This window comes from Galeopterus variegatus, unplaced genomic scaffold (genome assembly GCF_000696425.1).
Source record: "Galeopterus variegatus unplaced genomic scaffold, G_variegatus-3.0.2 Scaffold3677, whole genome shotgun sequence".
Lineage (NCBI taxonomy): Eukaryota > Metazoa > Chordata > Mammalia > Dermoptera > Cynocephalidae > Galeopterus > Galeopterus variegatus.
This window is the reverse complement of record NW_007729788.1, coordinates 167,740-190,851: the sequence shown is the minus strand read 5'-3', so window position 1 is coordinate 190,851 and position 23,112 is coordinate 167,740. Positions and strand designations below refer to the sequence as shown.

The window sequence follows — 23,112 nt, the reverse complement described above, 5'->3', positions numbered from 1 at the left end:
AAATCTTAGAGAGCTTCCTGGAGGAGGAAGTAGCTCTGGCCTCAACCCTGAAGCATGGATAGGGGAAGGCACAGCAGGAACAAAGGTGGGGGCAAGGAAGGAGCGTGACAAGGACAGGGGGAGGCTGGTCCCTCATAGGGGACCTTTCTATTAGAGAGCTGTAGTGACGTGGGGTGGGTTGACTGTGGAGGCCAGAGTGTTGAGGCATTGAGAAACAGGCAGAGGATGTCTGACATGATGGGGGAGACGATGAGCAGCCACTGCAGGTTCTATAGCAGGGCCTGGTCATGATTAAAGCAGAGCTTAATCTTTAAGAGGATTAGTGAACAGGTGAAAGGAATAGGACATGGGACAGACAGAGACAACAGCTTCCCAGCACCAGGAATTCCCACTTCAGCCTCAGGGATGGAGTAAATGTCACATTTTCTTCATCCATTGATTTTAAATTTCATTCATTTCATGGTATTCTAAGTCTACCTAAAATATTTGAGGGGGAAAGCCCAAGGAGGTAGGTAACTTTGGGTAGACAGAAAAGTAAAGAGTAGGCCTCACTCAATAACTACAGTCTGATTGATAAGTGAGGTCAAAGAAAAGGAAATTAAGCTGGGGGCAGGGGGGATTTGTTTTGAGGGGAAAAGGCCCCCAGGTGAGCCATGTAGATAGGGGAAGGGGCAGGTGCAGGCTAGGGTCTGGTGGAAGTTCAACATCAGGACACACAGCCCTTCAGGCCGTGACCTGGCCCCACCCCACCTTCCCAGCTACACTTCCTGCTGCTCTCTGCCCACATGCCCTGTGCCCCACCATGATAAACTTCCATCCCAGAACAGGAAAAGTCCATGCTGTTTTGTGCTTCAGGACCTTTGCACATGCTGTACACCTCCTTCTGAAATGCCCTTCCTTTCCCCTTCCCTCCATTCCAGTTCAGCCTTGAAAAGCAAAAAGCCACTTCTTGCTGATGCATGGATGGCCCTGGGCAGAATCAGTCTCAGCCCCTGCTCAGGGCAGTGCTCTTTCTACAGGTGCCATGAACCCTCACCCTATTAGGGGATAACTAGGAATTCTCTCTGCTTCTGGTAGCCCCCTATCTTATGTGGCGCTCAGACACGGAGGGTTCTGGCAGTCAGCTCAGTAAAGGTGTGCTGAATGAAACTTTAAAGAGCAGGTGTTGCATTCTGAGATTAGGAAATGCTGGCTGGACCTTCAAGTGGCACTGCCTGGGGAACAGCGGGAGATGAGCACTGAAGCCTGGGTGGTTCATCAGGAGGGAGGTGTTTTTTGGGGGAGGAAGGTGGGTGGGTGGATCTAGGAGAGCTGATAATGGGTAAGTGGATCAAAACTGGCAGAAGCAGGGGGTAGAGATCTGGGGGTGCCACAGTTAAGGGACAGAGGTTGCTGCCGAGGAGACACAGCTGAACAAGGTGGGAAAGGACCCGCAGGGGTGGCAGGAAGGCCTAGGCAGGCAGTTTCAGAAGAAAGGGTGAAGTGCCAAGGAACTAAGATGAGATGGAAAACAGAGGATGATTTCCGTCCCCTTGCTACACCACTTGGAGAACAGGCCAGACAGCCGCGGTTACTAAGCTTCAATCCGAGGGGAACTTGGGAATCCTGAAAGCTACCTGTTACCCCAGCATGCTTGTTAGCCGCAGCCAGCCCTGAGAGAGCGTGGTCTTGGGGGGCCAGGCCCCACATGCGAGCAGGAAGCCTCACCTCTACGCCTTGTTTGCTGGGGGAACTTGGGGCCGGTGGCCTAAATCTGCAGCCCCAGTCCTCTAGTCCGAAAAGGAGGGATCAGCAGTTCTAAACCTTGTATGGAAGTCATGGAATTCTAATGGATATCTTTAACTATAGCATATGAAAAAGAAACAGTTTTACTAGCACAAAGAATATTTTGTTTGGAGGTCTCCGTATCGCAAGTCACACGTACCTAAATTTTTTTTTACATTAAATCAACTTTTTCGGTTTTTCTGTTAATGCTCATTGTGACCTTTATTGGTTGGGGGAGGGGAAGCAGATGCCAAAGGTTTAAGATTTACTAGAAAAGCTTTTGATGATTATTGAAGTGGGTGATAGGCACATGGGGGTTCATTACACTACCCTCTGTTCTGCTTTATGTTAGAAAATGTTCATGATAAAACAAGTCTTTAAATTTTAGTAGAAAGCTTAAAATTGAGAAAATGTATCTGTTATCTTAATTTTGTCTGCGAGTTGAGAAAAAGACTCCTTTTTAAAATTGTAACAGGACAGGCCTCCACACTGCTTCTTCAAGGGACACAATCTGAGAATCACAGAATTTCTAAAAGCTCTTCCAGGTCTAAAAGTCATAAAATCCAAGCTTCCTGCCCCAAAGCTACGAGAGAGCAGAAACACCACACATAACAAGGGGGTTAAAAACAAAGTCCGTAGGCCGGCCTGTGGCTCACTCGGTAGAGTGCGGTGCTGATAACACCAAGGCCCCGGGTTCGGATCCTATATAGGGATGGCCGGTTCGCTCACTGGCTGAGCGTGGTGCTGACAACTCCAAGCCAAGGGTTGAGATCCCCTTACCGGTCATCTTTTAAAAAAAAACAAAGTCCGTTTCTCTGAACTGATGGAGGGAATAGCCCCCAGTTCCTGAATTTCCATCCCAAAGACAACACTTCAATGCTCGAGGGTAAGAGCCTCTCTCCTCCCAGACCTTGGACCCACTGCCCTTTCTCCAGGCTCTTCCAGGAGGGTAATTTCTGCCTTCCTGGATCCAGAAGGAATCAGAAACAATCAAGTAATCAGAACCCCACTTTCTTCTGAACTTTCTCTAGTGCACAGTCTCACACAATGTAAAATGCAGAAGCCTGGGCTGAAGGTGAACTGAAAGCTGAAGTGAGAAAGTGAGACGCCCTCTCCCTTCCTGGTGCAGGTAGGTCAACACTCCCTTCTCCTTACACCCCCTTTTCTCTACTAATCAACACGTGAGACACCACCAAGTTGTTCTTGGTGAGCTGATTTCCCTCCTTGGTCTTTCAATCTCCACCGCTTCACCTCCTTTCACGGCTGCAGCCCTCCATGGGCTGGCTTCTACCTCCCAACCCTCCAACCTCCACAGAAGCTTCTCTTAAAAGTCACCAGCTCCTTCCAGGTTGGCCAAGGCCATGGACATGTCTGGGTGAACTCAGCTTCCCACAGGGCTGGGCAGCCACTTTCTGGGAAACGCTTCTGCTTTCTGAGACACCAGTCTTTCCTGTCTTCCTTCCTGGTGCCTTGCTAGTCCCCAATACCTGCAACTCCTCCTCTCTGTGTGGCCCATAAATGTTGGGGTTTCTGTGGACACTATTCTGGGACTTTGTCTCTTCTCTCTCTCCCCTGCTAGGTGAGCTCCTCCGCTCCCGTGCATGTAGATGCCAGGGTCCTACTCTTGACCCCACCTTTAAATCTACAGCCCAGACTTCCCTAAGCTCCAGACTTCAGGCACCTCAGCATCTCACACTGAACTCTTGATTCCCACCATCCCAAACCTGTTCCTCCCCCTGGTCTTCCCATCTGAGTAACTGGCACAACCATCACCAGGAGTTCACGCCAGACCTCTGGGAGTCGTGCTTGAGTTCCCCTGGCCCTCCCATCCCCCAGCAAGCCCCACTGATTCCATCTCCAAATACATCCTGAAGCTGGCCTCTGTCTCCACTGCTGCCACTTGAATCCACATCAAATCACTCCTCTGCACAGACACCTTCATTGGCTTCCAGGCATGCTTGGAATTAAACCAGCTTTTGGCCAGAACCTGCCAGGCCCTGTATGATGGGACCTTGCCTACCTCTCCAGCCCCAGCTGGCCCCTCTCTCCCTTGCTGAATTCACTCTGGGCACACAGTTTGCCAAACAAGTCAGGGCTTTGCTTGTGCTGTTTCCTCTGTCTAGAACATTCTCCCCCACTGCTCACAGATCCAGCTCTTCAGTCCCTTTAGATTTTAACTTGAATGCCACCTGCTCCAAGAAGCCTCTCTTAACCACCCCACCTAAAGTAGGCCTCTGCTATCTGCTGTTTCAGCCCCTTGTTTATTTGTTTTCTGTTCATCTCTTGAGACGTCAACTCCATGGGGGCAGGAACCATATATGCACACAGCCTAGTACACTGCCAGCTATATGATGTGTTCAATAAACATTTGTGGAAAGAACAAACTGACCAATTACTGCCTAGAGGTCAAGTGGTTCCCTGTAAGTTCAAGGGTTTAAACCGAAGGGGAAACAGGCTCACAAAGGGCCTGACAACAGCCCCAGAGGGTGGCTGAAGCTAACTTCTGGTTTTCCAGTTGTGCGGGACAGGCTGGGGCCCAGGCCAGAAGGCACCTCACCTCCCTTTTCCAGCGTGCCAGCCACTCGTCCCGCTTGCGCTTGCTGATATAGTAGGGGTCCCCCGCCTGGAAGGTGAGCCGCGGCATGGGCCGCTGGCGGAGGCTGGACTCCCAGCCCAAGCCACCCCGCAGCCGGCCCCGGGAGCCCTAGGACAGAGACGACAGACAGACAGGCATTAAGGTGGGCACTGGCAGCCCTGCTGCGGGGTTTATTCCTCCTGGAGGGGAAACCGAGGAGGCACTCACCTCGAACAGAATGCAGAAACTCTGGCTCCCGGCCACAGATGGCAACCGGGAGTGTGGGCAAGCCCTCCCTTGGCTAGAGAAGGCAGGGAGGGGGCTGGGGCGGGGGACATAGACCTTTGCAGGGAGGTGCTTGAGCTCTGGAGGAGGATGAGCTGGCTGCCTTACTGGGGGACTTCCAGCCTCCACACCCACTTCCTCTCCTCCTCACAGAGGGATGTGTAAAGAAGGGGGTGGGGGGAGCTACCACCTGGCCCCCCTCACACACACTCGCCACAGTCGGGCCAGAGCTGTGGCTTTCTTCTAGAGTCAGGATCCACAGAGCCCCTGGGGGTGAGGAAAACACTTGCCTCCATTTTCATGGATTCGATGTTGGTCTCCTTCTGTTCTTTGCCTGTGGAGAGGGAAGAACAAAGGACTGTCGGTGCAGTTACTGGAGTGGCTCAGTGGCCCCGCCTGGTGCCTGGGGTCTGCACCACAGGGGACAGGGGTCCTCCAACCATTTAGTTGGTCATGTATCAGGGCCAGGCACTGTGCTGGCCCTGAGGACTGAGAGTGAGGCCTAGAGCAGAGAAAGAACTGGGGCAGGGTTTGAGGCCCAAGTGCAAAAGGACAAGAGAAATGTCAGGGCTGTGGTGTCTGGCCCACTGACCCTGTCTCAGACACACAGAAGGGGACTAAAAGTACCCCCACTGCGCTGCTGCCAGTCAACAGAGCTCCTTTCCCAGAGGAGGGAGCAGGAAGGTAGAGGGGTACAGGCAGGGCTGGGCGTGAGGGAGCCAGGCCGCGCAGCCTTCCCTGGCCCTGGAAGGGAATGTCTGCTTCTGTATGTCGGGTGGGCAAAGATGCCCTGCAGGCCCGAGGGAGTATGTTGGGGGTAGTGGGACAATGGGCCAACTGGTAAGACCACAGTGAAGCAACTTCTCCATGAGATTCAGTTTCCTCATCTGGAAAATAAAGGTGCTAGAAATGATTTCCAAGGTCCTCCCGTAGTTCTAAATATTATTATTATCTATTATTAATATCTGACTCTGTTCTCCATTCTCTACCCCAATCTCAGGTCAGCCTTTAATCTAGAAGATTTTGGTTTAGATTCCAAATGATTCAGTGTGACCTCCGTAACCTCTTCTGGCCTCTTTCCTCATTGAATCAAGGTAGATGAATGTTCTAAAACCATTAGGTTATTGTGAACACGAAGTGCCTAGAGCAGAGCTTGGCATGCAGTAGGTGCTCAATACATGTTAGTGTTGTTCCCCTTCCCCTAAGAGAGTTGCTGGTCGGCAGCATTTCTCCGCTGCTCTTTCCCTGGCTTCTGGGAAGTCCCTCAACTGGGCCCTGAGGCCTGGAAGAGAAGTCTAGGTGGGGGGCAAAAGCCCCAGCGCTGTCTTTAGGAGGCCCCTACCCTCTCCCTGTGCTTCTCGGGGCCACGCTCCTGCAGAACATCCCTCTGCTCCTACCCTGGTCCTCACCTCTCAGACGCCCTTTCCAGGCCCAGCACAGCCCTGGATGCGGGTCTGGGCCTCATGCCTTCCCCAGCTTCCTGCTAGAGTCGGGGAGTGAGCCCTCCTTCCACCTAGGCCCCTAAGTGCCTTTCTCTGAAGCCAAGAGGGTACTGAGCTTGGGCCCAAGCAGGAAGGTCACTAAGGCTGGCTCATGGTAGCTGGGGAAGGAGGGTGGGGGATACAAAGAGCCAAAAACGGAAAAAACAGCCCCTGTTTCATCTCCTGGCTCTGAAGCGGAAACCAGCCACAGCATTTACAGCCTCGGGCGGGGGTGGAGGGGTGTCCCCTCCCTCTCCCCAGAGGAGTCCTGGGGCTCCTTACTGCATCTGTCCTCGGTGGCTCTGTCCTGGCTGACTCCTGCCAGCCAGGCCCGGAGCACTGGGGGAGGAAGGCAGGAAGGGCCTGCCCGTGGGTCAGGGCGCCTGGCGTGGGGCTGGCGGCGCATGGGGAAGGAGGGTGCCTGTGTCACTGCACGTGCGTGGGCGGCCAGGCGCGTGGCCTTGCCAGGCTTCGTACTGCGCCTCACCCGGGTGTCTCTGTCTCTTCGTCCCCGCTGCCTTTGTGTCTTCCCACCACAGCCGGCCCCCAGCTCTTTCGCCGGGATTCCCCTCCCGCCTGCCCTGGGCCCTCGGCGCTCCGCCCGGCCGGGCTCGGGTCTGCCAGAAGGGGGCGCCCGCCCGCGGGCAGGCTGTGGCCAGATGCCAGGCGACCCCCAGCCCGCCCCGCTCGGCTGCCAGCCCGGGGCTGAAGGCTGGGCCGTGGGGCCCTGGACCGCATTCCCTCCCCAGCCTCCTGGACCTCAGATATGTCCTACCTGGACCTCCATAGCATTTGATTACGTTTATGGGCAACGGTTTATTCGTTGGAACGGAAGGAAATCAAGGTTGAATGGAATCACAGAGATCGCTGAGTACTTGTCCAGCCCCTAGATTTTGCAGATGAGGAAACTGAGGCCTGGGGAGTGGAGTGACTTACTGCCAGAGCTGAGATCAGATTTCAGGGCTCCTGACTCCCAAGCCAGCTCCTTCTCCACTGCACCCCCTTGCCAGTGCCCCAGCCCCCATGCTCCCCAAAACAGAATGACTTCTCCTTATGCAGTTGCCAATTGGCTTCTTTCTGGAATTTTCTCCTGACAGACTGCGCATGCCCATTTGAGTGAGTGATCACACACACACACACACACACACACACACACTCTCTCTCTCTCTCTCTCTCTCTCTCTCCAGCCTGGCCCAGCAAAACAACACACTCGGCAGCAGCCTCAGAATGCGGCACTTGTCGTGAGTCAGGGTCAGCTGCTCCCTGAGCACTCCCTCTGCAGCCCATCTGCTCCTGGCCCAGACCCAGAGGCATGGGCAGGGCCAGGTGGCTGCTTGCCTTCCAGGGTGGCCCTGGCAGGCCTGAACATGACCCTAGGGCAGTTCAGGTCCTGGGGACAGGGGAGGACAGGGTGCTTCTAGCACTTACCTGTTGGGCTGAGACAATACTCAGGGGCCACCCCAAGTTCTCTTTAAAATAAACCCAAGTCTCCATGACAGGCCAGGTTTCCCTCAGAGGGCAGTCACTAGCCCAACACTGGGCCCTGTGCTCACTATAAGCAGGGACAAGCTTTGTGCTAACCCTAATCTGGTCCTTTACTAGTTGTATAACCAGTACATGGGTAAGTAACGTAAGCTTTCTGAACCCTCAGGCTCCCCATCTAAAAAATGGGGACAATAAGAGACTTCCTCACATGATCACAAGGATGAAATAAAAGAATACATATCAAGCAAGGCTTCTCAAACCTTAATATGCACGGAAATCATGAAGACCTCTTTAAAATGCAGATCCTGATTCAGCAGGTCTGAGGGGGGACCGGAGACTCTGCATTTCCAGCTTTCCAGGGTATGCCTACACTGCTGGTCTATGGCCACTGTGAGCAGCAAGGACAGCACATGCCCAGCACATAAGCAGCAGCCAGCAAAGGAGAGCTGCGCTGCCATCCTCACTGTTACCGTCGTCCGGCGCCATGCTAGGCACGCAGGAGCAGGCCCAGGGCAACCTCCAGCCTGTGCGGGGGCTGGCTCTCGTCCTTACTGCTCGTCTGCTCACTGCACTCTTCCCCACATGCATGTGGAAGGTGCCCAGACCACAGGGATGCTGTCTTAAAGTCCTGCATCTTTGCTGTGTAGGAACTAAGGAGAGGGGTTCCAGGAGAGACCTGGAATAGGGGAGCTGAAAGGACACCATGGCCAAGTCATTTCCTCTGTGGGGCCTTGGTCTCCTTCCTCCTCTGAACCAACCAGCTGAGCGTGCATTCAGTGTCAGCTGACTGCTGGGACAGTGGCTGGCCTCCACACCCCACATTAAGCCACTGCCCGCTGCATCCTGGCAGAGCCTCCAGGAGGCCACTGCCCACCCTTCTAGGTAGCATCTCACCAACCTTAGCATCCAAACCATTTAGTGGCCTCAGGGATCCTACCAGCTTCCATCCCTGCCAGCATCTTTGCTTCCTGGATAGCTGGGGCCACACAGGAGTGCCCCATGGCCGAACTTTAGAGGTCAAGGAGACTTGGAGAATTTTTGCCACACTGAGCACTAAGATTCTGAAGAGGATCCACCTAACATCTGGAAGTCCCAAACCCAGGAATCTCCTTGACACCATCTGCCCCTTACCTCTCCTATCCCTGGCATTCATCACCTCCCTCCGTCTCGGTGCCACCTCGCGCATCAGAGCCACCCGCTCCCCCCCACACACACACCTGCAGCAGTCTCCTAACCTCTCATCCTGCATCCCAGCTCCTCAGTTCCAGGATCCAGACAGCAAAGTGATCTTTTCAAATCACGCTGTGGATCATGGCACCCCTGAGAAGGCCTGGTTGGCCTGTCTGCCCCCACTGCCTCCCCCGCCCTTCTTTGCTCTCTCCACTCCTGCCCTGTGGATTCTGTCAGGTCCCTGGTGCCCTGGGAGCCTTCACACCTGTTCTCACTCTGTCCCTCCACCCCCTCACCTGATGGCCTCACTCATCCTCCAGCTAGGGCACAGCACCCGGGCCAGCTCAGGCTCCCTGGTTACAGTTCCTCACAGAACCATCTTCTGTTTCCTTTAAAGCACTTCTCCTTGTATAATCACATTTTTTTTTCCTTTTTGTCTTTTTTACTGACCGGTAACGGGATCGCAACCCTCGGTGTTGCGCCCGCACCGCACTCAGCCAGTGAGCGGGAACCGGTCTCCACATGGGATCCGAACCCTCGGCGGGAGCGCAGCCGCACTCCCAAGCGGCGCACTCTCCAGTGCTCCACTGGGCCGGCTCCTGTATAATCACATTTTTAAGTGTGGATTTCTCATTAATGTCTGTCTATCCAGCTGACTGTGAGGTCCTTGAGGGCAAGAACCAGGGTTTTGTTCATGATAGTTTCCCCTGTCCTGGGTGTTTACTAAATACCTGTTGACTGACTGAGGGAGACGCTCCTGAGAACAACTAGAGATGGAGACAGGGAAATCCCGAGCTGAAAACAAACCCTCAAGGCTAAAGAGCAGCCTTGGAGCGATGGCTCCATCCTGCAAGGCAGGAAGAACTGCCCCCACCCTGGGCAGCAGCTTGGCACCAGGCAAGGTGTGATCCCAGGAATCTGGAAGTCAACTGAGACCAGCCCATGGGAAGCACCATGTTTGGCTGGGAAGGGCTGACAGGTTCTCCTCTTGCACACCAGGCACTGTTAACTGGAGGGATGGTGTTTCTTCTCCTTTCCCTCCTCTGTTTCACTCCACGCGGGTCCTTCTCACACTTCCTTGCCCACAACGTGCCAGAATACATGCAAGATGGCCTGGACAGTTCAGGGACTGTCCCAGCACCAAGCCCCATTCCAGAACAGTAGAGGACAGTGGAAAGGCTCAAGACCGGATTTGATGAATCCTGGATCTGCCACTTAAGACATGGGGGCCACAAGCAAGTCACTTCACCTCTGTAAGCCTCAATTTTTTTCCCCCTTAAAACAGAGATAATAATACCTCTTGGATAAGATTGCAGGAATAGAGAAAACGATGAGTGCCAAGGACCTCAGAAAGTGCTCTGTACATGGTGCGAGCTTCACAAATATTTGTTGCATAATAAATGAATGAAAGCTTTTTAATAAGTTTGGAAATCTCTTTTTTTAGAAATATTCTGTATCCCACATGAACATTAGGTTTGGATCTGTGCAAATAAGTTACGCCAATTAATCAATTTACTCACTCCACCAATGCACACTTGGAAGGAAAGCTTTTTGAAATTAAAACGCACATATGCAAAACAGCCTGGCAGGGCCCTGAGAGGACCAAATGTGATAATGTATGAGGAAGTGCTTTGTAAACTGTGAAGCCCTGTACAAATGCTGGTTGTCCTCATTACTAACATGTTTACAGCTCGGTTGGCCCTGAAATCGTTGGCTTAACCCGAAAGAGAAAAGTGGGCAACTTTCCAGATCCTAGAGATAGGCCAAAAGTCCCCAGATGAGGAGGCCTGGGCTGGGCAGTGCACAGAGCACCCTCCCCCCCGCCCTTCCCCCATGCCCCATCGTCACAACCAAATTTCCAGTCGAATCAACCAAACTATGGTAGACTCAGGACCTCTGTGCTGGGGGAGGCCACCCATTGCTACCCTCAAGTGCCCAGACCAGGGGCTACAAACACAGCAATCCCTAAGAGCTGCAGGTCATGTGGAAGAGTAAGCAGGCCAGGTGGGGGCTGAGGGAAACTGAGGCACACACCAGCCCAGGAGGGAAGGGGACAGCCATTACCCCAGTCTAGCAACCATTGGCATTGTGCAAGCCCACTGTTGCCAGAGCTAGCTTCTTTTTTCATGAGAAGCCAAAACTCCAGATTTTTATATGAAATTTCTTGGTTTTCAAATACTGGCAACTAATTTTTTAAATGTTTAAAACATTGTGTGGGCCAAATAAAACATGCGCGCAGGTTGCAGTCGGCCAGTCGCCTCCAGGCTGCAGCTTTGGCAAGCAGGCCCCGGCTTCCCCCAGCCCAGCCCTCTTGGGACATACTAGATCCCTATGTCTCTGACCCTCAGGGGAATCCCGGTGGGCTCAGAAGAGGTTGCCCCTTGGGCGGAGGACTCACCCTCTTCTGCAGGGGCTCCTCGGCCCTCCTTGGGGGCGCAGCAGCCATTCTCCACTGCTCTGGAGGCTTCAGGCAAGGTCTCAGCGGCACCCTCTCCCTCTGCTGGGGCCCCGCCCTTCTGTCCTCCGGCAGGGCTCCCCTCCTCTGGCTGGGGCTCACTCCGCTTCTCCAAGTCCCCATTGGGTAACATTTCTGAAGGGCCTGAGTCCTGGGCCATGGACGGGGACTTAGAGGTCACTGGGGGGTCCTTCGGCATGTCACTGCTTTCCACCTGGAAAGATGAAAAAAAAGATACACAAGGGGAGAATTAGACCAGTGGTCTTGGTCTCTTTTAAATCACTGACCCCTCTGAAATTCTTGTGAAAGTTATGCACCTTCTGTCCAGAAATTTGTGCTCACACAAACCTTCATGCAAGCAGATACATTCACAACTTTGTTTGCAATAGCAAAGGGTTCATGGGCCTGACCCCTTGCAGTCAAGAGGTCTGTGGACTCCAGCTTAAGAAACGGGAGAAGAACCCAAGCAGGTCTGCCAGCCTGGTCCCACGGCCCACGGGGCACCCCACCCCCCTACTCACTGAAGTTACATAGGGCTTTCTCTGCAGCCCCTATTTAAAAACAAATGTTCCTCATGCTACCCATAATTTGAAGAAGAAACCCCCTACCCCCCACGCCTACCTCAAGATTCAAATGCCACCAGATCAATTCTGGGAACCCCAGGCCAGCCTGACTTCTGCTGTAGAACCCTCCCAGATTTTCCTCTTGCATGAGGGTCAATGGAGGCCTCCCCAAGCATTCCTGGCCCCCCAGCCTAGTGCAGCTCTTTCCCCTCAGCTCAGGTTCCCACGAGTCATCCCAGACACTCAGACCCAGAAGAGCCAAGGCTCTAGCAAGCAATTTGCAGTCTCTCCCAACACAGGGTCCCACATTACCCCCTCAAAAGGGAAATGCATTGCTTTATCCCCTAGAGCCTGAGAAATGGACTTGCCAATGTTCCAGGTAATAAAAATCAAATAAAGAGTAATCCTAACTGTCTGTGTACATGTCCCTGCATGGCAGGCAAAGCTCTTTCTTACCCATTACCTCATTAGAGCCTTTAACCTCCCTGGGAAGCAGATGAGGATCTCAGAGCTCTCCAAGAATTTTGTGATTTGCTTGAGGTCACAGGACTTGCAAGGTCAGGGCAGGTGCAGGAAAACTGGATGCCCTCTGTGCTGTGCTGTGTGCACACACTCTGTCCTCAGCCATCTGGAGGCAAGTGGGCAGGGACATCTCAGGAAGAATGAAGGTGCCCAGTTTGGGGCAGGAAGAGGCAAGGGCCCCCATGCTCAGTGCTCTGCCACACCGAAGGGCACCAGGCTGCTCTTGGCAGCCATGCCCCACGCACTGCATCTGCAGAACACCTGCCTGGGACAGGGGCAGGGGCATTGTCAGCTCAGCAAGCCTCAGATACAGCACTGTTCTCAGAGCACTTTGGTTTCACCACCAGTAAGGTGAGATGACTAGGCTAGACTAGTGGACATTTTGTCTTTCTTTCTAAGTCTTTATTTTTTCCTATTTATAAAAGTTGTAAACAGGTATCATAAAAATTCAAACTAAAAGGGCCGGCCCATGGCTCACTTGGGAGAGTGCGGTGCTGATAACACCAAGGCCATGGGTTTGGATCCCTATATAGGGATGGCCGGTTGCTCACTTGGGAGAGCGTGGTGCTGACAACACCAAGTCAAGGGTTAAGATCCCCTTACCAGTCATCTTTAAAAAAAAAAAAAAAAAAAAATTCAAACTAAAAAATGAATAGTGTTAGGCTGGCCAATTAGCTCAGTTGGTTAGAGCGCAGTGTTGTAACACCAGGGTCAAGGGTTCAGATCCCAGTACTGGCCAGCCACCAAAAAAAAAAAAAAAGAATACTGTTAAAAGGTTAACGCTCCTATTTCAATTCCCTTTCCCAAAATTACTCCCCCAAGGTAAACCATTATTAACAGTCTGGCAAGCAGCCTTTCTAGACTTTTCTAGGCACCAACAATCATGTATAAGTTACATGTTTATACATATGTATTCATACACACATCTGATTCAAATTTTTTTTTCCTAAGTGTGTCATACTATTCACAATGCTTTTTTTTTTCTTTTTGTCCTTTTTGAGACCGGCCACACCGCGCTCAGCCAGTGAGCGCTGTGAGCGCACCGGTCATCCCTATATAGGATCCGAACCCGCAGCGGGAGCGCTACTGCGCTCCCAGCGCCGCACTCTCCCGAGTGCACCACAGGCTCGGCCCTCACAATGCTTTTTGTTGTTGTTTTTTACTCATGGTGTTCTGCAACTTGTGTTTTCACTTACCAAGCCCCGCGGGCATCTCTGCATACCAGGGCATATGGATCTGTCTCCTTCTGTTTCATGGATGCTCCATAATCTATGTAAATAGTTCCCTGACGGTGGGCATTTGGGCTGATTTGCTTTTTGCAGCAGTGAACGCCATTGCACTTACAGGTCTGTACACCTGTGTGTTTCTGTAGGATGGAGTTCTAGTAGCAGACTGGCCACGTTCAACAGTCTGCCCATCTAAGTGTGTGGAGATACTGCCAAACTTCCTCCAGAAAGTTGTACCCCTCAGCACACGGCCAGCACTGGCTCCCCAGCCCCTCCTCCGCTCAGCCCCTTTTCCAAGGCTGCTTCCACTCTAATAGTCTGGGACTTGAACTCCGAGCCCACTGCTATCCGGTGAGGAACCCCCAGAGGTGGCAAATGGGGATAAAGTCCTTGGGGAAACAAAGCAGAACAAAACCAGTCCTCTCAGGTCTGCTTCCCCCGGGGCACACAGAGCTGCCTGAGGGCTAGCAGAAGGACCTCCAGGGGCCACACTCAGCGGCCTTACCCAGGCTGTGCGGGTGGCTGGGGCAGGCCTGCTTGCAGGACAGCCGCCCACGGGTGCACGCGCCTCAGAGGCAGGCCGCAGCAAGGGGAAGAGCAGGCGTCTGGTGGGGGTGGGGAGTGCTCCACTGGGCTTGGGGCTGGCACAACCGGGGGGATGAAGTGCGACAAGTCGCCCCTGCCGATCGCCCCAGCGTCCATCCTGTGTCGGGACGCTCCTGGAACTCAGAATGCTCTTCCACCTCCCTGCTGCAGCAAACAGGGCACCTCTGGCCTGCAATGCTCCTCCCTGGGGTAAATCCCCTTCAAGGCTCAGACTGCCCAGGTCACCGGGAGAGTGGGGCACCTGCTGCCCAACAGCCACCCTCTGGGGTCCAGCTGTGCCAGGCACCACAGAGCCTCAAACATAGACTACCGGGGACTGGAGGGTCCCTCCTGGCCAAGTCGGGCAGAGAATTTAGGTCAGAGCTGACCTCTCACCATGGCCTGTCTTCCCTGCCTCCTGCCACTTGCTGCCCCACGGACACCTCAGTTTGGGGCGGGCTCTGAGCCCACAAAGCTGCTCGAGACAACTTCACCATCACTCACTTCCTGCCTGGAGACCACACGGCCTCCTCTCACCCAGGGACTCACTTCCTGTTGACTGCCAGCTCCACAGCAGAGACCCGGGAGTGCCAGCTTTGAGCCCCAGCACAGCACCAGGGTCCCGACCGGCCCAGTCACTCAAGCATGCCGAGCAGGCACCTGCCCCAGGCCCTGACCCGAGGACTCCAGTCTGCAGCAGCATCAGACGTACCATTCTTCCAAAGGTGCCAGCAAGGCCAGGGGCAGGGGGGCACACTGCACAGCTCCTGCCCCAGGGTTAGCTCAGCGGCTGAAATCCCCACACCCCATCCCACCAGCCCGCACCCTCCTCTCTTCCCAGCCATTCCATCCTCCATTGCCTGCCCTCTCTGGTTCTCATGAGCCCCAGGTCAGCCACAGCTCTGGGACTCCTGACTCTCGCCATGGCCAACCCTCGGTCTATCTTACCCACCACGACCCCCCCCTGAGCTGGACGTGGCCCTTCACTTGGACACTCTGGGGCCCAGGGTGACTGGGCAGGACAAATCCACCTCTAGGAAACCAGTGAGAGGCAGGAAGGAGGTCTGCAGGCGGATGGACTGAAGCACCCCTCCAAATCCCTGGGGAGGAGCTGGGTGCTCACTGAAAGGGGCATCTCAGGTGAGAAGGGCATGAACCCTGGCCTGGAGCCCAGAAGAGGACGCCCTAGCTGGCCTGGGTTCCTCTGCCCACCCCACCCCACCCCCCGACCCATGCATTCCTTTCAGCCCTTCTCTCATCTCCTTTCCCTGTCACCTGAAGGGCAGGGACTGTGCTTGATCCAGCCAGACTTAGCATGGATAGGGCACCTGACAGGTGCTCAATAAACATTCACAATCGATTCCTTAATGGCAAAGACTAGGTTAAAAGAGAGAACGCCCTGATCACAAGCTTACAGGCAGGAGCCTCAGCTTTGCTGCCATGTCAGATGTCACTGTGAAACAATCTGTTTTTGTTTGCTTTTATTTGACAGCTGCCTTGAAAGAAGACACAGCACACCCCCAAGACACTCATTTTGCCCATTACCTGGGGGCCAGGGGGCAGCACAAGCTCTTGGCCATCTTAGACGTCACCAACAGTAGTTGCAGGTGACAATTTCAGAATGGGGATAGTGAGCACTTCTCCCATGAGGGCTGGGCGGGGTGGTGGAGGGTCATGAAAGTAGTATCACCCCAGATGTGGGGCAAGCCTGGTTGGTTCTATCACCCACTCTCTGCCCACCCCACCCAGTATGCCTCAGTCTGGGTCTTCAAACCCTGCCCACCACCTCCTGGACCCCTTCGAGTTTGCTGACCTTCACCTTCCTTCCAGGCAAGACCCCTGACCTGGAGCAACTGCCTCCTGCATCTCTGCTGCCCCCCACCCCGTCCTCAGGCCTCTCCTGTGACAGTTTATTCCAAGCAGGTTAAAGCAGTGGCTCTCAAGTAGGGACAATTCTGTTACCCCCAGAAGACATTTGGCAATGTGTCTGGAGACATTTTTCATTGTCATGTGGGGATAGGGGTGTGATAGCATCTCATGGGTAGAGGCCAGGGATGCTGCTAAACATCTCTGCTGCTGTAACACACAGGACAGCCCCGACAACAAAGAACTACTTGAGCCAAAATGTCAACCGTGTTTTTGAAAACGCTGGGCTGAGGGTAGATACAATGACCAGGGACTGCCTTATTAAATACTAACCCCCATTCCCCCATCCCCAGTAACCACTATTTACATCTGTCTTTTTTATTTATTTATTTTGTGGTGCTGGTCAAGTATGGGGATCCAGAACCCTGGCCCTTGGTGTTAGAACACTGCACTCTAACCAACTTAGCTAACCGGCCAGCCCCTACTTTCTGTATAAGGAACATGTTAAAGTCCGGTGTCTGTCTGTCTCTCTGTCTCTCCCTCACACACACACACACACACACACACACACACACACGCATGCACGCGTGTGCTCACACTTGCACCTCGGAGGGATTGTGCTAGGTCCCAGGCCTTTGGAGCCCTCAGCCTCACTACCACCCCCGGGTAGCTGGCAGGTGTGGACAGCTGCTGGTCCCAGCCTGGCCCTAAAGGATGGGGGTAAAGTCCACTGGCATTTACTCCCTGCCCCTCCCCAGCCACTGCATGCCACATTTGTTTACAAAACACTTCCTCATCCTATCTCATTACAACGCTCCCCACCGCACCTAATTACTGTTTACTGTGTGTCTCCCTCCTAGACCACAAGCTTTGCATTATTTACCGTTCCATTTCTCTCCACCTACAGCTCCCTAGTACCAAGCACAGGAGCTGGCATACACGTGCTTATACGATCAATACATTTAATGATCACAATGACTGAGGTAGCCCCTGTTCTCCTCACCTTTCTGAGGAAAGGTTCCAGGCTTGCCTTGGGTCACACACCTCCTAGGAGGCAAAGCACCAAAAGGCCCCAGGTACAGGAGAGGCAGGTGAAGGCCGACTACCTCTCTGGGTTGAGTCTCAGGAAAAGCCCAAGCTGGCAAATCCCAAGGGTTCCAGGAGGCTGTGATATGCCTGAGAAGGGCCAGGCAGCATCCACCTGAAGCCACAGGCCAAGCCAGAAGGAGCCTTCTGCAGAGAACCTGTCCAGACCCAAACCAGTTCCCCAGCCTCCGTCTTCCCCAGAACTCCCAACCTCACCTGCACCCCAGTGAGGCCACGTCTCCCAAGGTGGGGCCAAGTGCTGAAGCTCCTGATAGGGGCAAGTGATTTTCATGAGTTCCTTTACGAGAGTTATAATGTTTACGTACCAAAACTAAAAACCAGGCACACAACAGCTGAGGGTAACAATACAAGTATAGGGGAATGGGGCCCAGGAACCCAGGGGTGCAGGAGCCCATTTTCCAGGCTGCAGGCCAAGCAGCGCCCACCTGGGACAGGGAGGTTGGATGTGTCGGGGGCGGGGGCCCAGTGGGTGCCATTCTCCCTCCACCCCGCCTCTCCTACCAGGAGCCTCACTCGCTCCCGCAGCCTTTCCACCTCTGTACTCCCCGCCATCACGGTCACCGCCATCAAGGTCACCGCAGAGGGCTGGGCCTGCGCCATTGTGCTTTTACGGCCTGCGTGGGGCTCAGTTCTGTGTCATCCGGGAACTCTGGCATCTAGCCAGCAATAGCCTCTTGACACACAATCACAGGCGCGACACACAAGGGGTGCAGCCTGGCTCATCTGACAGCCACAGGAGAGAGGCACATGGATGCTGAGTGCTGTAAACAAAATCACACCAACAAGGCCCCCTCCACTCACGCCCGCTGCTCCTGGCTCCTTCCAGTTCCTCGGCTCCTGCTGCCCATCAGCTCCCGCCCAGCCTGGATTTTTTTCAGGTTGACTCTAGTTTCAGGAAACAGCCACATGTCCATGTAAGCAGGGCCGTCCTGCCCCTGAAGCACTGGCACTGTGCCACGACCACCTGCCCCCTGCCCCAGCCCTTTCTGCAGCCACCTTCCCCCGGCAGCTCTCCCCTGAGATCTGACTGCAGCAGAAGTGGCCTGTGGCAGGGACAGCCAGAGAGGGCCACTCCCCAAATGCCTCCCTGCTCAGCCTTTCTGGAGTGAATGGAGTCAGGCCCTGAAACTTTGGAACTAAGACCCTGACTCCTCCAATTTCCTTTTGCCCAATGCAGCAGCTAAATGAGCCGCCAGTTCGGTCAGGAACAGCAGGAGCAAAGGCCAAAGAGAGCTAACTCTGGAAGCCCTGGCCCCAGCCTGGCACCCCTCCGGGTCCCACCATTCCCCTCAGAGATCTCTCCACCCAAATGTCCTAGGAGAGAACTTCAGGGCTCAGCAAAGCCTTGGGGTTACTCAACCCATGGCCCTGCTAGGCTGTCGCAAGCCATGGTAAATCGACACAAGAACAAACATGCCCGGCGAGTGGCCAGCTCACCGGGGTTCTGTTTCCAGAAGGGACACCTGTCCACCTGGAAGAGGGCCTGGCTGTGCTCTTTGAAGTCAACCTCAAAGGATTCTGGAGTTGGAAGCTTCCTTTAAAAAGCCAATATGTATAGAAGATCCACATATTTAAGTAAATCTCTTTTAAAGTTATTTCTATTTCAATCTCTACCATCCCTAGGGTGACAGGTTTGGTAGGAAGGGAACCCACCATGGAAAATGGTGCTTTCTTTCCTGTGCTTTACTCACCTTTCTGCAGTCTCTAATGGGTGTCCCTCCACCCCCCACCATGCTGTGCTCACCCTGCCCCACCTGACATGATTTCATAGCCTTAATCACATCCTCTCTCAGCCTTTGTCTCTCCAGACTAGAGCGTCATAATCTCTTTAGTCTGTCCTCACTTGGCAGCCTTGCCTTCCCCTTGATCAATTTAGCTGCCCTTCTCTGGAGCTTTTCCAGCTCACTTATGTCTTTCTTAAGGTGGGAGAACCAAAATGTACAGAATTCTCTAGGTGGGGATGATGAAAGAAGACCAGTGTCAACAGCTCTCCTCAGATGCATGTGCCGGCGGGTACCTGCCACGGCAGGAAAGATGCAGGTGCAGCCCAGGCTCTAGCAAGCTCAACTGGAACAGGGAGACCATGGAGACTGAGGCCTACGGGAATGACTCATCGGGGTAGCCCTGGAACGTGCAACTCTGGGGAAGGGGCCAGGGAGGGATAAAAATAATCAGAGGGATTTTTTTTTAAAACACAAAATGGAGATTCTGAGATTTTACTCAAATGCTCCCCCAGTTATCTAAAGTGGCCTCCAAAAGGGCCCCTGCTCAGTCTGCTCCCATCCAGAAGCCTCAGTCTCTGACCACAGCACTGACACTGGCCCTATTGTGCCGTCACTGGGGCCTATAGCATCTTCTGTCGTCCCTTCCTCCCCCTCATCCCTAGGGGCCGGCAGCACAGACCCTGCCAATTCTGTCCCACCATTGCCACACATACTCCTCCCGCTCCCCACAGTGGGTTCTGGGGATGTTTTCTGGCCCCCTCCCACCCTGTGTCCCTGCATTCCTCAGTCTGCTCCCATCCAGAAGCCTCAGTCTCTGACCACAGCACTGACACTGGCCCTATTGTGCCGTCACTGGGGACTATAGCATCTTCTGTCGTCCCTTCCTCCCCCTCATCCCCAGGGGCCGGCAGCACAGACCCTGCCAATTCTGTCCCACCATTGCCACACATACTCCTCCCCCTCCCCACAGTGGGTTCTGGGGATGTTTTCTGGCCCCCTCCCACCCTGTGTCCCTGCATTCCCATCACGCTCACGGATGCCAGAGCCGGCTTCCCAAAACACGTCCTCCTCCCCAAAATCTAGTTATCTAAGTTTACACACATATTTTTTCAGGGAGGATAAAAAGTAAAAACCCCTCAAGCTGTCTGTGAACTCACTTTGCAACTGAGATCGAACTCATTTTGAAATGAAACCCTCATCCATGCAGCCAGGCCAAGCGTGAGCCAGTGTGCCCACAGATCCTGCCCTTGGGCCCCCACAACACACCACCACATCCCGCATGCATTCCTTCCTACCACCTGGCTCAGCAAGGTCCCTGGTAGGCAGGCCTTTCACTTTTCCCTTGACTTCTCCAAACAATACCCCACTTTTAAGGCCCCATCAAGCCCACATTCTCCAACATGTCTTCCTGGCTCCCCAGACTCAGGAGTGCTATGGCACCTGAAGTCCAAAGCCCTGGCCAGCCCTTCCGCACTGGACTGTACTAGTGGGTGTCAGTGAGGCTGCTCCGGCTGGAGAACGAGCAGACAAAGCTGCAAGGGACAGTTCAAAGTCTCCAACCTCATGAGCTACATGACAGTCCTTCCTAAACACTTTCAAAAACACAAGCAGACAGGAGAACGGGCAGCAGTGTGTCCTGATGCGGCTCACAGGAGGAAAAGTGCCTGGGAGGGCTGACCAGGGGCCGAAGCCCAGGAATGGGAGTCACTGTCTCAAGAAGTTTTGTGCATGAAAACCAGGGGGCACCAAGTCACTGGGTCAAGGTTCGACGGGTTCACACAGGAGCAGATCTGATTTGGAAACAAGGAGGGGATCTGAGCTCTGTCTTAACTTGGAGAAGAACTGAAAGGTCATATTGGGTTGGAAAATGAGCCAGTGCTGCAAACCCTAACAGCTGAGTTAAACTGTGCCCAACTGATGTGAGCTGCAGTGGCACAGCATGATCCCTGACTTCTCAGGCTTCATACCCCAGGGCTTTTGATCTGAGGGGGGCGGTTTTGCCCTCCTGAACTTACTCACTCCTACGCTGTGTTGGAGGGTCAGATGTGGAGTAAGGAAAGCCAGTGGCTCCGGCTCAGCCCTCAGCCGAGCTCAGCCCCAGCTCCCAGCCCCCTCCCCCTCCTCCCTCCCTTTCTGGGTTATTCTTAGCAAGAGGTGACCTCAGAGTGCTCCCTCCAAGCGAAAATAACCCTAGAGGAAGTTGGCGGGTATAAATCTTCAATGAATAAATGCATACAGCTAATAAACAGGGTATGGCACCCCACAAGGCTGGTCACCCACCAGAATTTGGTTGGCAGGGGCAAAAACTGTCCCTCCAGTGGCTCAGCAGAAACCACCACGAAGGACAAAGGCCTTCCCAGGGCTGTTTGGGCTTGTAAGCAGGCAGGAACCAGCTGCAGACACCCTTCCTCGTCATCCTGCAACGTCCCTGGGAGCTGGCGAACAGGAAAATGCCCCTTCCTCCCCGCCCCGACACACACACCCCTACACCCGGGCTCAGCCCCGCACGCCGGCCCCCTCCTCCCAGGCATGGGCACTGGCCAGCCTGCAGGCCTTGGCCCAGGTGCCAGCTCCCTCCCAAGCCCCGCCCAGCCCTGCAGCTGGCTTCCTGCTTCCTGTCCCCGGCTCAGGGTGCAGCATCCTGCTCTCCGGCCAGTGCTGCAGACAAACCAGGCCACTGCCATCTTCAGCAGGCCCACCTCCCCATCCTCAGACCACCGCAGTCTCCTCCATGTACACACCAGCTCCCTGGTACTTGCGTTAATCGCCCTTGTCAGTTATATTTTCTCTGTATGCTGTTTGGATCAGCTCTACGCACTTGTTCAAGCAGCCCTGCATTCATACATTAACTCAAAAAGAACCTGTGGGAACCCAGTCGGCTAGACTGCGTGGCTGCAGCAGTAAGGAGTAAAGAGCCCTGTGGGTTTTGCACCTGGCTGGTGTGGCGCCCAGGTCCAGATCATCCTCTCTAAACCTCAGTCTCTTCGTCTGAATGTGGGGATGGTGACCACAGTGGTCCTGCCTCCTCATGCAGGTTTTTGCCAGCATCATATGAGGTAATTGTTGTAAAAGGCCTTTGTAGGCAAAAAAAAAAAAAAAAGTGCCGCACAACTCTGAGCCTTTCCTCCTGGCCTCTGTCCTCAGCGAGCTGTGTAGACAGGTGTAATGTGGCTCAGCTTGGCGGCAGCTATGCAATAGGGGTGGCACCTAGGGCCAAAACCAGTGGAAGGGACAAGCTCTCTCAACCTGCTTTTCAAGTTATCTAGGGTGAAAGCCCAGGTTTTGGTTTTGGATATTTAAATTCTTAATCCACCAAGAAATGTCACTTCTGTAAAATACAAAATCACGCACGTGAATGTGGCAAAAATATCAGATTGATATAAAAGCTTCTCCATACTTATTCTCAAGTTCTGTAGAGACAGGCAACAGTTGGCAGACCAGTGCTTCCCACAGTGAAGTGCGCAGACCACTGCCATCCAAGCACGTGATCGGTGGGCCTGTGACTTGCCTTTGATTTGTCAGTTCATTTTTATTCATTTTACAAATGGATCAAGAAGGGAAAGCCCAGTGTGGGTCACGATGGCTGAACTGGGCTTCATTTACTTTTAGGCTTTGGTGGGCTGAGGCACCAGGGCAGGCAGAGAGAAGGGAGGGCTGCGGAACAGCAGGGGAGGCAGCGGGAGCAGCGGGCGCAGCGTGTTCAGGGAGCGGTGAGAAGACCAGGCTTCCGTGGCCAAAGCGGTGGTATCTGCTGCTAGGGCAGGGGCAGGAGAGGTCACATGCAGAGTGGCTGGAACACCAGGTGGAGTGTTCCAGATCTTGTTCCCTAAGAAATGCAGCTGCTGGAGATGGCGTGTTCAGGGAGCGGTGAGAAGACCAGGCTTCCGTGGCCAAAGCGGTGGTATCTGCTGCTAGGGCAGGGGCAGGAGAGGTCACATGCAGAGGGGCTGGAACACCAGGTGGAGTGTTCCAGATCTTGTTCCCTAAGAAATGCAGCTGCTGGAGATTCTTGAAGAGAGATGTGTCAGGTATCACATTTACAGTGATTGTGTGACCTGTTTTATTATTTACTTATTTACTTATTTCTTGTGATTATGTGTGGCACACTAGACTGAAAGATAAGTCTTCTTTATCAGTGAGGCTTCCCCGCCACATGGTGGGTGCTCAGTAAGTGGGAAGTGTTTGTCATGAAGGGGAGGTGGCGGGCCGGCCCGGTGGCACACTGGATAGTGCGCCGCTTGGGAAGCATGGCGGCGCTCCCACCCGAGGGTTCGGATCCCACATATGGACCGGTTCCCGCTCAC

At 53.9% G+C, this 23,112-nt stretch overlaps 1 protein-coding gene across 1 annotated transcript in view; it reads right to left on the bottom strand.

Annotated features, from left to right (window-relative positions):
* DNMT3A (DNA (cytosine-5-)-methyltransferase 3 alpha) overlaps positions 1-23,112 on the bottom strand; it is a 69,306-nt gene that overhangs the window by 29,328 nt on the left and 16,866 nt on the right. The window contains exons 3-5 of the mRNA XM_008585703.1: positions 11,159-11,429; positions 4,915-4,958; positions 4,322-4,468 (exon numbers count right to left, since the gene is read on the bottom strand). Coding sequence (XP_008583925.1) covers positions 4,322-4,468; positions 4,915-4,958; positions 11,159-11,429 — 462 coding nt within the window. The remainder of the gene's footprint in view (positions 1-4,321; positions 4,469-4,914; positions 4,959-11,158; positions 11,430-23,112) is intronic.